Source organism: Phragmites australis, chromosome 14, assembly GCF_958298935.1.
Source record: "Phragmites australis chromosome 14, lpPhrAust1.1, whole genome shotgun sequence".
NCBI classification, from domain to species: Eukaryota; Viridiplantae; Streptophyta; class Magnoliopsida; order Poales; family Poaceae; genus Phragmites; species Phragmites australis.
The window spans coordinates 22,510,715-22,527,396 of record NC_084934.1 but is presented as its reverse complement, the minus strand read 5'-3'; the positions used below and the strand labels follow the sequence as shown (position 1 = coordinate 22,527,396).

At 44.3% G+C, this 16,682-nt stretch overlaps 1 protein-coding gene across 2 annotated transcripts; it reads left to right on the top strand.

Moving 5' to 3' along the window:
* Positions 1-12,489: 12,489 nt before the first annotated feature.
* Positions 12,490-16,407, top strand: LOC133889955 (BTB/POZ domain-containing protein At3g22104-like). Of its 2 annotated transcripts, none has more exons than XM_062330382.1 (3): positions 12,490-13,036; positions 14,349-15,467; positions 15,766-16,407. In XM_062330382.1, the coding sequence occupies exons 1-3, from the start codon at positions 12,980-12,982 to the stop codon at positions 16,219-16,221; spliced, it is 1,632 nt and encodes a 543-aa protein (XP_062186366.1). In that variant the 5' UTR covers positions 12,490-12,979; the 3' UTR covers positions 16,222-16,407. The 2 variants fall into 2 exon arrangements, with proteins under 2 accessions (XP_062186366.1, XP_062186368.1); XM_062330384.1 differs by lacking the exon at positions 12,490-13,036 and adding an exon at positions 13,069-14,251.
* The last annotated feature ends 275 nt before the right edge of the window (positions 16,408-16,682 follow it).

The window sequence follows — 16,682 nt, the reverse complement described above, 5'->3', positions numbered from 1 at the left end:
ATTTGGTTTTTGGCCACAGAGATGTCATTACATATTTGGACAATTGGGGATTGGTAGATTGGACGTCGACGATTTATCATATTAGGTTTAGGCTGTTGCATGTTGCATGGGGCTTGGACCATTGCATGTCGCGTTGGGTTTGGCCGTTTGGGCCACCAGAAGCTACGTCTGTGATGAGAAAAGGCAACATCTTAGGAGACTAAGGAAAATACTATTAATACGACTCACACATTACTAGCGGGTGCTTCCTAGGTCTTTTGGCATGTCATCAACCACTACATGTCTCATTGAGTCATCTGACGTGTTCTCAACTATTGCATGTGTTTCATCAACTCATCATATACGTCATCAACCGATTGTGTGATCATGTTCATCACTTCACCGAGTCTCCAAACGTTTACTTCTACCGTAAAACGTGTCACAACCACTGCACGCAATGAATCACTTACAAAATGTGTATGTCACTATATTTGATTGTAGCATATAAATACATGTACGGCTCCCATCAATAATTAATATATACTCTCTCTCTGTATATATATTAGGTATATATATGTACATCTATATCCTTACATGTGCCCACCCATGGATCCGACTGGGGTTGAAATAGACTCGTAGTTAGATGAAGATCCAACGACTTTATGTGTTGACCTAAATAGATGCTATTTACATATATCTCTAGACTCGTTGTACGTTAGATGAAGATCCAACGATTTTACGTGTTAACTTAAATAAATGCTATTTACATATATCTGAAAAATAACATCACACTTAGTTCAATCACTAAGGGCCTGTATGTTGCCTACATGGGACCGGTCTGGCTCTATGCGTGCAGGCAACAGTTGTTTGGTTGGCTGGCTCCACGAATGGGCCTAGCTCATGAGACGCAAAAACATCGTTTCAAACTGGCTCGAATCCATTTCTCTCGAGCCATATTGCAACAGTGATAGTATTAGCGTATAATTAGTTAGTATTAATTCATATTAGTACAGTTTAAATTAGATTAAAACTTAATATAATAAATTAAGTATTATATAGTGTATTTATACAAAATAAATATCTGGTTAGTACTTACTTTTTTATTTTAATCTCATACAATATATATTCATACGGACAATTAAATATCATATTTTTAATCAAGTTAAACACATACATCTAACTAAATAGATATTATTACATCTTTCCAGCCTGAGTTAAATTCTATCTGGCTTATTAGATACGAGTAGTAACGAATAACCAAACGGGCGAATCCCACCGACAACGCTTTGGGGAGGCCTAGCTACATGGGGACGGCAAGGATGGGCCACCGTTTACGTCACCCGCAAGGTCCTGCCTTTCCGCTCCTGCTCGGGAGGTACAGGCGAGCATTCGGCCTCCGGCTGCTGCGACGGAAGGCAACAAAACAAGGCGAGGGGCGGGCGGCGCGCCAAAGCCGAGCGTGACGCCGGCGGCGGCAGGTGGGAGGCGAGGTTTGGAGAAGACGACTCCAGGTGGGCTGGAACTTGTTCGGCGGTCCACGAAAGACGCCAGGGTTGTTTCGGCCCATTACACGATCCGGACCTGCCCTGCGTTTCGGTTCCGTTGCCTCCCCTGCTTCGGAGCGGACCCTCTCACCCCGTCTTCCTCGTCTCCGAGACTCCGACGGACCGTGCCGTCGCCCCAGCCCCAGCAGCGGCGGAGCGCGAGGATGCGGTCTCGGTGCGCAACGCATGTTGAGAAACGCATGCAGCATATGGTATTTGGGACTCGGAAGTCGTGGTCTTCGGATCACTTCACCACGGCACGCCCCTCGTCCTGGCGATCGATCACTGGATTAACATCGTATCTTTCTACGGCAGGCGAATCGATAGGACGAGTAGCAACTAGCAGGAGAAACAAAAACTGCTCCGTGGACCATCGTTCCACGGAGAGTGCAGTGCTGCTACAGGCTCTTTGTTCACCGGGGGCAAGATGGGCATTGCACGGAGATTGGCTATTGTCATCGCAATCTGTGTTCCATTCCAGGGTAGCCCAGAGCAGAGTGTGCTGCGTTCGAGTTCCTCATCTTCCCATCCGTGCTGCGCATGCAGCAGGATCGCCAGTCCGGCCTCGTCTACCAATCTTCCAGTGTTGGGTCATGTCGGGCTCACCCTGTGAACTTTGTGTAGAGAGAGCCTCTCGCACCAGGTGAGAAGCCCCCTCTTAAATGGGGCGATGCGACCTACTGATCTTTCAGCAAATTTCCGTTGCAATCCCGCTCGTCCAGACACCCGAAGCGGTAGAAATGGAAAAAAAATATATCCAAAAATAGATAATATATACCATCATATTTATCAAAATATATAGTATACCGGTGTATTTACAAATTTAGCATTTATATTTGATACCTATCAAAAACTCGATTTTAATACCTAAGAAACCAAAAACAGTAGACTCGGCCATATTTAGCACCTCATATACCGAATACAGGCCAGCGGTCTTGTCACCATTCATGCGTGCTACTGCTGTCCACATCTTGCTCATTAGGTCATACAGCTGCACTAGCCAATATCTGTTCTGGTATCGGCAACGACGTACTGCTGCTGTAAATTTGTTTCGACGTAATTTTGTTGATATTTTTTATTCTCTTAATGTAAATTTATGTGAGTAATTTTTTTATGAATAATAGTAGTTGTGAAACATAATTATCATATAACCCAGCATATATGTTGCATATGCTGATAAACATTATATGAGACGTGAGGTTTTTCGATGCTGCGTGAATAAATTCTAACCATAAAGAGATGACAACAACAAACGTTGATATATACGGTACGTCTAAAACCTAACTTAATAGCAAGCCTTATGGAATGAAAATAAATCGGATTACAATAAATGCTCTCAACTGAGTGCACCTTAGATATTTGCCCTTCTTCAAAGCATCAAAGCCCTCCGCCTTAGTACGATGGGCACTCTCCCATTTTCTTTTCCTCCCTTCTTCACGAGTTTCAGCCGCGGTGCGCTCCTACGCTGCCTTCCTCATGCGCTCTTCCTCCTGACGCTTGAGTCGTATTTCCTCCTGTTGTTGATCATACTCCCAGCATTCATATGCTTCCCTCCTCCACGGCATGCTCTCGACCCACCATTTCTGGTGCTCATTTTGCTCCAAGTCCAACCATTTCAAGAAGTCACAGATAGGTGGAAGAGACTGAACAAATGAAACAAGAGGGGAGATTAATAAGATAGTGCATGAAATCGTATGAAAAGTGTCACATGAGTGATCTATATCGCTATACCGGTGGATACTCATATATTCCTTATCGAAGCTTGTCGTACTGTTAGTTTGCACATATGAAGAAGCATAAACCATAGGTGTAGGAGATGTCTTAGGACTCGAAAGCTTACATGGGTCGCCACAGAAGCACATCGGTAGTTTGACCCCATGAGGCATGAAAATCTTCCAAAGTTTCTTTGGTGGGCTTGGTAGAGCTGAGAAAGATATTGCAGTTGAGAGAGCTGAGAAAAGGAGTGATCTATCCATGGTTGAGGGTGGGTTATTTATGGTGGTTAGGAGCTGGTGCATGGACTGAGTGCATGGCATGGGTGGGGGATGGAGCATGTGATTCCCTGTGAAAACTAAAAAAGTTATGGCATTGATGGTTGGTATAGATTCACTGTGAAAGTTGTTGCTTGTCATTTTGCAAAAATTTAGCAAGAATTTATTGTTGACTCTGCAAGGAAGGCTTAGCCGGGATAGAGGTGTTGTCATTTAATTTATTATTAAAGCTATGTCGTGAGGTCACTTAGTGTCTAAAGCCTGAGCCTGTACAGAGGTTTTGTCATTTTATGGTTAAAGCTGAGTTGTGTAGTCACTTCGTGTCTAAAGCCTAATTCACGACAGAGGTGTTGTCATGTCGTGCTTGAAGTTATGTCGTGTGGTCACTTCTTGTTTAACTGCTGAGTCAGGATAGAGGTGTGGTCATTTAATCTATGATTAAGGCTCTGTTATTGGTCACTTGATGTCTAAAGCCTAAGTCAGGAAAGAGGTGTTGTTATTTCATGCTGAAAGCTCTGTTGTGTGGTTACTTTGTATCTAAAGTCTGATTCACGACAGAGGTGTTGTCCTGTCATGCTTAAAGCTCCGTCGTGCGGTCACTTCGTGTCTAAAGTATAAGTCACGACAGAGATGATGTGCTGGCAGGAAGGTGTTGTCATTTCATGCTTAATGCTGAGTTGGTTGGTCACTTCATGTTTAAAGCCTGACTCATTGTAGAGGTATTGTTTTGGCAGCAGGGTATGGTTGCAGCAGTGTGTGTTTGCAAGTGATGTTGTAAACGACTATAAAAGGTAATGCTGAACTACGTATATTATCCCTGCTCCAAACATAAGACAAAGTAAAGAGATGGTGAGCTCTGGTATGCATACGTTTGCTATACCACCACTGTTGTGCAAGTGTGGTACTGCATGCGAAATGAAGGTATCCCATGAGCTCGAAACCTATGGGGATTATATTCTTCCGGTGTTCAACTTGATCCTTCGTTCATGTGTCATGGGGTATTTAATTTATGTCATATTTGGCATAATTCATTAACTTTTGATTCGGATAGTAACTAAATTGTGTGTACAACCGACCATTAGGCTTTGTGACTTCATAATGTGGATCAACTTTGACATCAAAGTCGAGGACAAGGAATGGGTGAACCTGTTGAAGAAATGAGACATGGAAGGCCTCGAGATGAGGCAACAAGCGGAGGAGACGAAGGAGAGGTTGAAGAAAATGGGCGAGGACTTTGCAAGGTGGGAGGCAGAGAAAGAAAAGTCATCTCGCAGGAAGGGTGGTTCAACAAGTTTAAACCATTGAGTTTGTTACCACCAATGTATTTCACAAAAGGCATTCATGTATCTTATGCTACATGTGTTTTCAGTTCTGTATGACAAGAAGCAATATATCCTAATGTACTACCTTAGCCTAATGTAATATTTTATTGTACCATGTTGTTCGTAATTGAATAAATTGTACCATATCATGTAACGTTATATTCATGTGCAAATAGTTTTGATGTAGAAAGTTGCAAGCCAACGATTTGTTGCCTGATAGGATGACACACAGATCCGTTTGAAAGCGGCTAAGTGACGCTTTTCAAATGTTGGAAAGAAATATGTTTGGATAGTATGTTAATATAATATACTAACCATCACATGCATTAGACATAAAGGTCACAAATAGTTCATAACATAGTACGGTAATATAAGAAACTAACCATATACCTATCGAGTTGAAGTAATGTAATGGAAATATACACAAAATAAATAGTCATGCAAAAATCTGAACAAAATACATTGCCTAAACATACAAGTAAAAAAGACTACACCTGACTCCTACCCAAGGATGGTCGATGTGTCTCAATGCGGAAAATACCTACATCAAAGCACTCACAAACAACTTAGTATTGTCACATAATGTATACTAACTCAGAGAATATGGAGAATACTTAGATCATCTCAAGATGGTGGTGAAAAGTGTCGATGAAAAATAGCTAAAGAATGCTCGTTGTACTAGCCAATACTATCAGGGTAAGATGGTTGTTGTCTCCAAGGTGGTGATGGAAAGTTGTAAGATTAGGTAATAGCAAACCCACCATTATCTTTAGGATCATCAATGTACTCCAAAGATAGAGACCTCGAAGGGAGAGGTCATTTTTGCATGAAATCATCAGTGGCGACGTCATCTTGAGCGATCATGGTATGAGCACATTCTATTTTGTTGTTGGTTTTACACCATCTCGATGTGGTGCATGAACATCCTCTTGTTGTGTTCCTTGAAACTTCTTCTGTATTGCTGCTGCAATGTCGATGCACTAGTGATACGAAATCATCATCCCCATCGTCCTCATCATTTTCTACTTAAATAGTAGAGGGCATGCCTGTACCCCTTAGGTTTGCTAATCTTCGTCATCTTCTACGTGAACCAAGCATCACATCCCATCGAAGAGCATATACATCATGATGAAGTTTAGAATTTCTATGTTGATCAACTCTGCGTCTTCTGGGAACGCCTAATGCAAAACAGGAGCGTTTGAATTAGTGGAAAAAAGATAAGTAGATGATCAAATAGAAAATGATGAATGTGGGAATCATACCAGTCGGGCAATATCGCTATCCTTCTTTACCTCCTAGAGAAACCTAGCACAGAAGGATGATAGGCTAATTCGCACACTCTGAGGTACCTTTGACACCACTCGTGCAATAAGGCGCTAAGGTCATCGGTGTTTACATGTTTGAGCGGAGCAGTTAATGCAGAAGAAGAGTCTTGCATGCAATTTGGATACGGCTTAGATTAAGTTGTTCTCCTTTAAGGGATCATTCTTCCCTCCACACACAACCTGCAATGAGACATTAAGTGCAATATTTATCGTTGTAGGTGTCCATGAAAAGCATGAACTAGAAGATCCATCATAGATTTATTGATCCTTAACTGCAACGTTCTGGCTTTGCATAAAAGCACAAATCCCTGGCTATTTAAAAACATTAAACTAGTATTAAATATCATAATTAATATGTAACAATGCTTAAGAAATAACTAATAAATAAAGTTATGTACCATAATTATTTGACAAATATTAAATAAATTAAAAGTAATTATATTAACAATACAGTGAATAAGACATAATAAGGATAACTACTACAATAAAGTGAATAATACATATGTCATGAATAAATACAAGTGCACCGAACAATTGCACTAGCTACTCAACGACGACGACGCACGCACGTAATCCCCAGGAGTGTAAGCGTCTGGTGGCTATGTGGCCCTCATCCCAGTGGCCTGCGCTGGTCCCTTCCTCGTACCCTTGCCCGTTATCATCATCGGCCTCCCATATGGGACCCCCACCGAACGTGTATCCAGACCCGCTAACTCGACCTTGCATGTACGATGACAAAGGATCCTCATGCGGAAGTGTGGACGCCCCTAGAACGTGCTCCGATGGAGTCTGGTGTGCCGAAGGCTCGCCCTGCTGGTACCACTGTGAACCCCAAGCGCATCGGGATATTGAGGGTACTTTCCGCTGAGGAGATCGGTGAAGCTTGTCGCCTGTATTGCAGCAGCCCAGTCAAAATCATGTGTGTTGCTCTAGTTATGCGTCTGCTGTGTGCAGTCAATGACGTCTTCGTGATGAGTTGATGCTACAGGCAGAGGTGTCATCATAGTCTGAGGAGGTTGCATCTACTATGGGGCCTATGAACCCAATGTACACTGCTCGGGCTCGGGAGGCTGTGTACACTCCCTGTCCTCAGCACCGAAATATGACACATGATGCTCCGAAGCTGAAGCTCTGGCGAGTGTGCCTGAACGGGTTCGTCACGGGCGCTGGACGAGCACTGCTATGGAAGGCACGAGACGGATCTATAGCTGGTAGGTCATACCCCCTCCAACACGGAGCACAACCAGCTAGACCACGTATAGCGGACAAGAAGCTGTACCCTTTTGTCCTCATGTAGTCCCAAAGAGGGTTCTGATCCCTACGCGTTGATAACCCACTTGCTTCTCCATAAGCTTGCTCTACCTGCGTATGTATCTCGTATGCCTCTTTGATCCATATAAGATGAGGTCCATACCAGTAATACAGAGCTTTAACCAATAAAAATCATTATAATTACTGCATCACTTACAACAACATGAAGAAGGTGGGCACGATCCTCGGGGAAGGGTTTGGGGGTTGGCTCTATAAGTTCGCTGAGTCAGGTGACATGCCTGCGCGAATGGTACCACGAAGGGTACTCCCAGTACGTGACATCATCGTATTGTTCAACAGGAACGACGACATCCAGCGCGGCTGACTCTGTCCACCTCCATATGTGCTCGGTATTCACGGATGCCCAGTCCTGCATGCCTCCGTCCCCCTATGTGCTTCTCCTGTACATAACATAAACAATTATAATTTGTTAACATGGATCACCTAAGGTACTAATGCTACCTATAATAACACACTTACTCATACGTTCGTCCAGAGTCTAGTGGGGGAGGTAGTGGTACCACCTGTTAGTACCCGAACTGCCTCTTTACACGCTCAGTAGAATATACTGCCACATTGTTCATGTACAACAAGAAGTATTTGGTCATCCATAAGTCTGAGTCATGTCAACAAGAGGATACGATGAGCCCTCTAGTCGCAATTTTGTCCACTCGTGTCATACGCCGTGGATCCAACTCCACGAGATTGGCGCTGAGGACATCCAGCTCACTGATCATTCGGGAGTAGCTACCATGGTTTTGCTGTTGGCTCCATCTTAGCATGGCATGAATCCACTGATACCCCCATCATAAATCTCATGTCATCTGCAATGCCATCGGAGATGGGGACTTGAGCCCCCAATGCTGACAACTGTAAGGTACTCCTAACTCCATAGCTATAAGAAGTGATGGCAACATGTAATAGATCTTTTTTTCTTTGACCGCTGCTGGGTTGCAGCACACATTCCTCTATAGGTTATAGCTAACATAACACATCCCCAACTGTAAGATGTCAGCTCATAAAGACATGACACAAGCTGTCTCACTAACCATACAATATGGGGGACGACATAATCGATTGTCGTGTTGCAGAACATAATGCCTCCTAGGAGGATGTGCATGTAAACCTCATAGTGCTGCATAATTGTAATCTCGTCCGCATCTGATGAGTGTAGACCGAACTATGGCAGCCCTCGAATCCAGGACATGGAGATTCCAACATCCTTCATGTCATATTGCACACCAAATCTATAAGATGTTTAGGGTTAATGAAGCTTGAATAGCAGTACAATATTTAAAGTGTATTACATAACAAATAATCACCTACCCTCAATGTAACTCTTTCACTGCTCATTTGCTAATCATGAAACTACTAACAGGGTACCCTTGATTGGTAGCCCAATTAGCATGGTCACGTCCCTCAATGTTACAGGCATCTCGCTAAAAGGAAAGTGGAACATGTGTGTCTCATGACGCAATCAGTTGACGAGCACTGTGGGCAGTGGCTCCTCAATCGGCAGAAGAGGTGTCCTACAGTAGCCCGCCATGGGAGCTCTCGCCATCATGAGAGCGAAAGGTAATAGTCCTATCCGTGTGAGTGTCTCATGGAATCGAGGGTCTCCAGGCTCGCAATGGAAGCTACTGCAAAATGTATTCAATACATGTACTGAGTTAGTAGTAAATTATCATGGCAATTAAGAAACACATATAATCATGGTACCCGCTACCCTATGAAAATCATCCTTCCCCTTTGGTTCTCGTCGTACCACTACTGAAGAAGCTCGGGAAGACCACCATGAACCATGGCAATGATTTCAAGCTTCATGGTTAAATAAATAGGTGAATAACAAATTAGAATATATTATAAGCTTCATGATTCAATAAATATGTTAATAACAAGTTGCATTGTTCAATAAAAAACATCGTCTATGATGTAAGTATCATACGATATACTACAAAATAAGTAGTACAACTAATAGGTGAATAATAATCTAAAATACAAATCATGTCTGTAAATTACTTTAAAGAACAAACTAAATTTCAATAACTCTAATACAATACAGTTCGATAGTGGTATGATAGTTTACTATCGGGCCAGGCAAGTCCTCCTATCATGGATTGGTTGTTTGCAAAGTTTGCACTTGCATAGGCTGTCAACAACATCTGCTTCATCCATATCACCCTGCAACCTCGTGGCTCTAGCTCTTCTAGGAACTGTGCATCATGCTCGGGATAAGGTACCTAATTAGACCCCTAGATCACTTTGTAACCCATTCCGATGTTGAATAACCACATCTTTGGAAGCCATGCGCTCCTCAATGCATCAATAGTGACGTACCATGATACGTACTGTGATCCGTTGTTGTCGCCCATCTCCCTGGAAGCGTAAAACACATGGGAGCACGAGATATGGTGTAGTTTTGGCATATTGTATGTGCACTTCACCTCATGAGACCCAAGTTGACATTATTGCACACTATCCCCTGTGTTATACCCTAAGCATATATGCGACGGCACATGAGCAAGAATTCATTGTTGGCCATATCGTAGATCCTGGGCTGATAGAAGTGTGCCTTCTTCCTCCTTCTGTATATGATTTCGTTCACCTTAGGTCTGAACTGCATGTTATACTTCATAGCAGCATTACCACGGTTATGAAATTTGGATAGTCATATCATATCTAGCACAAATATACATGTAATAAAATAACTACTTAGATACATATATGATACACAACTAATTATTTACAAGTAAGTAAATTAACAATACAAATTAAATATGACAGTATTTAACAATGCTAATTAAATCATCAATATTTAATTCAATTAAATAATTAATATTTGAGATTGAATTAAAATATTAATTAAACATTACATAAGTACTAATATATAAGTATTGTGATTAAATATTTAATAAATATTAATGCTTTTCGCTAGAATTCACTTTGCAAAATTTCAATTTGACAATTTTTCGGTGCAATGTGATTTTAACCAAATATTTCTATCCAACCCAAGTTTTTTGAATCTTACTTAAATATATTTTATTTTCCTTTTTTCTTTCTCTATCTCTTTTCTCTCATTATACCGACACTCTACTTACACCTATAGAGAGCATGCATACACTAGACCATCAACCTAAGTCACCACTTGCACAAAGTGCCACCACGAGGGGAGGTGCCCATGGGAAAGTGGGTCACCACCACGCTTCTTTGCTGCGGCGGCACACTATCTTCTACGGTTTCACTACACTTAAGTGATTAAGCTAATTAATCAAATTAACCAAATTAATTGAATAAAACTAATTAATCATATAACTATAATAACTTTGATTAAATTATGTAAATACTCTAATTATACTCGTTAATAACATTAATATAATTATACTAAGGAAATAATCTAATTACATTGATGAATAAAATTTATGTTATTAAACTAAGTAAATAATCTAATTACACTGACTAATCAAATTCATATAATCAAACTAAGTAAATAATCTAAATACTCTAATTTATCAAATTAATGCAATAAAACAAATGTAATTGAATGGATTAAACAATCTATTTACTCTAATTACTATTATTGCTGCAAGTATTAATTAAATACATAATTTAAGTACTTACTATAACTCGCGCTGATGCTCCATCTCGCCTCGGGTTGATTCTCCTCTCCTCGTGCTGCTACTATTCCCCGTCTCCCGCTGTTTCTTCTCGCCTCGGGCTGATTCTCCTCTATTCGTGTTGTTGCTCGTCTCCTCTCTTCTCACATTACTGCTCCTTAACAGTCCGTTCTCATTTTATAGCAAAACACGGCAGCGCGGGGATAACAGTGTGTGGGCTAAAAGCCGTGGGAATAGCAGCGTATGGGCTGCAAAACAGGACAAAAGTAGCACGATGCGTGAAGCGGTGACAAGACGTGGTGACAGGACACTCGAGCTGCACGGATGACAAAGGCTGGTTGTATTCGGTACCTTAGTATTCGGCACCTGATGTATCGAATATGCCACTGTACACCGTATTTAGCACCTTAGGTGACGAATACAAGACGTTTTTAGCACCCGCGAGCTGCACAGGCAACAAAGGCTAGCTATATTCGATACCTGAGGTGCCGAATATAGCACTGCGCATCGTTACCATTTTTCGGTTCCTCAGGTACCAAAATCAAGTTTTCGGTGAATGAAGTGCCGAATACATATGCTAAATTTGCAAATACGTCAACATATTATTTATTTTGGCAAATACGGTAGGGTATATTATCTATTTTTGGATTTTTGCCTGTAGAAATATATCTTACTTTGCAAAAAAAATCTTAGCAAATGTCCTTGTGTTGTAAGGATATCTGGCAAGGTGACCCAATATTTTGTGGTATATTATGCTAATAGCGTGGTTAATCTCGCTCAATATTTTGTCATAATAACATTTAATTAAATTTTAGTTTTTTATTATTAATTTTATTTTAATTGGACTCTTTATTTAGATATTTGGATTTTTAAACCGTATGAAAATCAAACCGCTAATATTTCATCATTTTTATTTTCGAATTTAGCTATTTATTAATCGTATTTGATATTGACTTTTTTTTAATCTACACCGTTATATGTCTATAACAACGAGTAATTAACGTGGTAATTTTATGACTTTAAAAACAAACATGATAGCTTCTCTTAATACTCAAATAATAATATAATAGATTCTTTCATGATACAAATTACAAATACCATGCGCTAAATCAGATAAAAACCGACGGACATTGTAACGAGGCACAAGCTGAAAAACTATGAGTAATAAGTTGTCAACAAAAACATGTCAAGTTGTCAACAACATCCATACTGTCTTATTTATTGGTACTAGTTCTAGAACTCTTCATTCTTCAAACCAACAAATTCACGATTACATTAGACGCTTTTGTTATCTCAGTGTCACATGGAATGGAAATGACCAACTCTGACGCTTCAGTCGACACTAAACAGGGCATTTTTGTCACTACACCAACCCACTCCCTATAAGAAAACCATCTCCCTTTCTTCTCTCTCGCCATTTTTTTGTTGCCCATATCATGAACCAGAACGGATCTGCTTCAGTAGAATAGGGCACAGGCACATCTGTGATATGTGCAAAGCGGGGAAAGCAGGGCTAGGAGGGAGAGAAATCAAGAGCCAGCCTTACATATTCCCCAAAACTCCTCTGCACACTCCACTTGCTGGGTAGCAGCGGCTGTCAGGAGCAGCAAAGGATCCACCAACTTCGTCTGGCCTCTCGCTTGCTCGCTGAGGCCCCAGGTCTCCGTCTCAGGCCTCCCTTTCCTGCTCCCCGTTGGAGCCATTGACCACTGAGAGCAGGGTGCCATTAGGCATTTAGCCATTTGGCAGCTTGAGCTTTCTGCGTGGGTGCCTCATCCCACCTTTGCATCTCTGCTTCCATCCCCATCATTGCAGCCTTTTCCTTCCTTGCCATGTTGCTCTAAAAAGCTTGTGTGGGATTGTGAAGGCGGAAGTGTCTCTTTTGCCAAAAAGATGAGCTGTGTTCTTGAGGTGGATGTGAACGGCGAAGAGGTCTTCTTTGTCGACAAGGTGCTGCACCCTCTCTCTTGCCTGTTCTTGCTTCAATTTTGCAGTTCTTGCTCCTCCATAGATCAAAGGTCCCCTTCTTGCTTTGACTTACTATGGTGCTCCTCCATAAAGGAGGATGAATGGATGATGATGCTGTTTTTGTTGGTGTTGTTCCCTTTCCTAGGTTGGCCGCTTGCTGTCTACAGCCTAGTGTCTCTTTTCTTTTGGGCTCACTATTGTTTAGTTTTCTGGTTTCTAGTGCATAGCAAAGGTCTTGGCCTCTTGGGGATGAGTGAAGCTTGCCATATCCTGGTGGAATTGAGCCTGTTTCAGTTCTAGTATTTGTTCTTTCCCCTGTCTAAATCGTTTCATGTCGTCCCCAAAGTTTTGGCACCACCTTGCGATCCTCTTCCCCAATTTGGTCTCTTCCGTCCTCTTCTTTCAGACCTTCCGCCGTTTTCCTCTTGATCTCTACTCCGTCTCAGGTTCTCGGGCTGTGTGCGGCTTGTCACACCCCAGTGGTTCCATGCCCGTCTCGAACTGCTAGTTCTTGATCCCTTCCCCTGCGGAGGTTGATTCACCTCATGCCCTAAAATCATTGCCTTGTCTGTCGTTTCACGTCTCGTTCTTGCTGTAATTTCGCTGCTGACTAGCTTGTCTCCCGTGGGGTCAAGCTCATAGGTTGCTTGTCACACTCCAGTGGATTCACCTTAATTTCACTCGTTATTCTCACCTGCAACTCTGCTTTCACATCATTTCTGTCTGCGTATGTATGACCCAGATTAATCCTGAACTTTTCCCTCTGCTCCTCTGAGATTTTACTGCCAGTTAATCCACTTGAGAGAAGCAGGTCGTGATCTTCCATTTAAGCGCAGCTCCAGAGCGCTCGGCTGCACAGTGGAGCTGCGTCCGGTTCCCTATCACCATCAATGAGCTGAGCCTGAGCCACCAGCCCGCCATGCCTAGTATTCCCCTCCCCCTCTTAATGGCGTAACTGTACTGCGCATATCCCGCACCTGCTAGAATCGGTGCATGTCCGCTCGCCTCATTCCTCCTCGGCTAATAGCTACAGCTCATCTTCTTCGCCCCTTTCCAAGCATGGTTTAATGGCGTTTGGTGGCTACTTATGTCGAAAAGCTTCTTCCCCTCGTTGAAAGAAAGCTTTTAGATTGTTCTCTGCAAAGAAAAAGGACCTGATCTTTCGTTTGGTCTCGGCGTTATTTTGGCTTCTTGCAAGTGGGTGTGGGTGGAGCTTGACGTTTTTGTGTGATTCTTTAGTGTCATGGCGTTTCGGTTCTGAATTGTTGTTTGCGTTTCTGGATATAACTTGCAGGACGTTCTTGCGCGGGTCTGTGGCAGGATCAAGAACTTGGTGGTCGCGGCGTCGGCGGCGGCGAGGCGGCCTCCGAGAGTGGTGCTGCACGGCTTCCCGGGCGGCGGTGAGGCGTTCGAGCTCGTGGCGAGGTTCTGTTACGCCAACGGCGGCGTCGCGGTGACCGCGGCCAACGCCTGCGAGCTGCGGTGCGCGGCGGAGTTCTTGGACATGGCGGCGGCGGCGTCCACCGCGCCTAGCCTGGTGAGGATGACGGAGAAGGCTCTCGAGGAGATGCCGCGCTGGCCGTGGCACAGCGTCGTGGACGCCATGAAGCAGTGCCAGCGCCTGCTCCCGCTCGCGGACTCCACCGGCGTGTTCGACAGGGCTGTGGCCGCGCTGGTGTCCCACATGGCCGTCCCCTCGGCCGGGGATGCCACCCCGACGAGCTCCTCGCCGGAGAGCACTGCGTTCCGGTTCTCGTGCGACACCAAGAGCAGCAACCTCAGCCTAAGGGGTTCCTGCATCAGCCGCACCTGGTGGTTCGAGGACCTCGTCGCACTCAGCCCCGGCACGGTGGAGCGCGTCGCCACAGAGCTCGTGGCCAGGGGCACCGACCACGGCGTCGTCTCAAGGTTCCTCTTCTACTACCTCAAGTGCCGCATCGCCGGCGCGAGCTCCGAGGACAAGAAGGCAATGCTGGAAGCGTCGATCGCCGTCATATCCGGCCTGGACCGGAGCGCGGTCTCCTGCAAGGGCCTCTTCGGCATCCTGAGGATCTCCGCGTCGCTGAAGCTGGCCGACGCCTGGCAGGAGCGGCTCGTCGCCATGGTCGGGCGCAAGCTGGACCAAGCGACGCTGGACAACCTGCTCGTCCCGGCGCCGTCCGGGACGGGCAGCCTCTACGACGTGAGCCTGGTGCTCAGGTTCTTGGAGGCCTTCATCCGCGGCGGCGACGCGGTGCGCGACGAGCGGACGAGGCTGGAGAAGGTGGGGAGGCTCGTGGACCTGTACCTGGCCGAGGTGGCCCCGGACCCGTCGCTCCGCCCGGCCAAGTTCGTGGAGCTCGCCACCGCTCTCCCCGCCGCGGCGAGGGATTGCCACGACACGCTGTATCGCGCCATCGACGTCTACTTCCAGGTATGCTAATGCTAGTACATTCTCTTCCGACACTGTCCTAATTTTTGTCAGCGTTTCACATTACTTCGCATTAAAATTTCTTAGAAAAAGATTACTTCGCATTAACTGCAAGCATGTTAGTACTTGCTCTGAATCCAATGTATGCAGTGTAGTCATAGAATTCAGGACTCAAAACTTCTGAATGTTCTCTGAACCAATTGATTGGTCTGAAAAAGAAAAAAAAAACTTCTGGCTTGTTAATTTGGGAGCTCGATGATTCGAGGCTTAATGAGATGCCGGATGATGTTCATCGTGGCAGGTTCACGCTCGCCTGACGGACGACGACAAGATGAAGATCTGCAGGGGGCTCAGCTACGAGAAGCTGTCGCCGGAATGCTGCAAGCACCTCGCGCGGAATGCCAGCTTCCCGACGAGGGCGGCGGTGCAGGCGCTGGCGTCGCAGCACACCGTGCTCAAGAGCCTCGTCCTCCGCGACTCGGGCGAGCTGAAACCGGTGTCGTCCCCTCCGTCCGCCACGGGGAAGCACCGCAGCAGCTGCGACGACGGCGAAAACGACGGCCAGATCATCCTGTACGCCGCGAGGCTGGACCTGTCGCTGGAGAACCAGAACCTCAGGTCGCTCCTGGAAAGGATGCACTGGCGGGTGATGGAGCTGGAGAAGGTCTGCAGCCGGATGAAGACGCAGATGACCAAGATGAAGGCCAAGCGAGGCGGCAGCTGCACGGCAAGGTCGCTCCCCAGGATGTGTTCTTGATCCATCCCAAGTGATCTCAACGCTGTGCCAGAGTGATGTACATAGGGTTAGAATTAATCAAGTGCAGGTTTCGACATCCCTGCATTGTCCATTTTTTGCTTTCATTTTTGCCAAAAATTTCCTGTGTGTATGATGTGCATCAGTTCAGTTCTTGGTGATTGGAAAGAAGAGCTAGCTTGAGTGGTCCTCCAATGAATCTGATCTGAAAATGGGAGATGCCTGGAGAATCTGTGCCAATGTTGTAGCTGGTGTGTAGTGTTGATCAAGAGTGTGGTGATTAGAGGAGGTGAATAGATGTTTTAACATATTTTTTATAAAATTGATGATTTTCTTCTATTTAATCACTCAATGTAACTCTAAAAGAGAATCACAACAGAACGTAACACAAACACTAGAAAAACGGCATATACCAAAAAGTTCGGAAACTCTCGAGATAGGAACAGAGTGTCTGGAGATGGGAT

Bases quoted from the DNA above. Each gene is read 5' to 3' on its own strand.
- LOC133889955 (XM_062330382.1), top strand. From the start codon at position 12,980: ATGAGCTGTGTTCTTGAGGTGGATGTGAACGGCGAAGAGGTCTTCTTT. The intron at 13,037-14,348 runs GTGCTGCACCCT...TATAACTTGCAG, and splicing joins AGGTCTTCTTTGTCGACAAG to GACGTTCTTGCGCGGGTCTG. The intron at 15,468-15,765 runs GTATGCTAATGC...TCATCGTGGCAG, and splicing joins CCATCGACGTCTACTTCCAG to GTTCACGCTCGCCTGACGGA.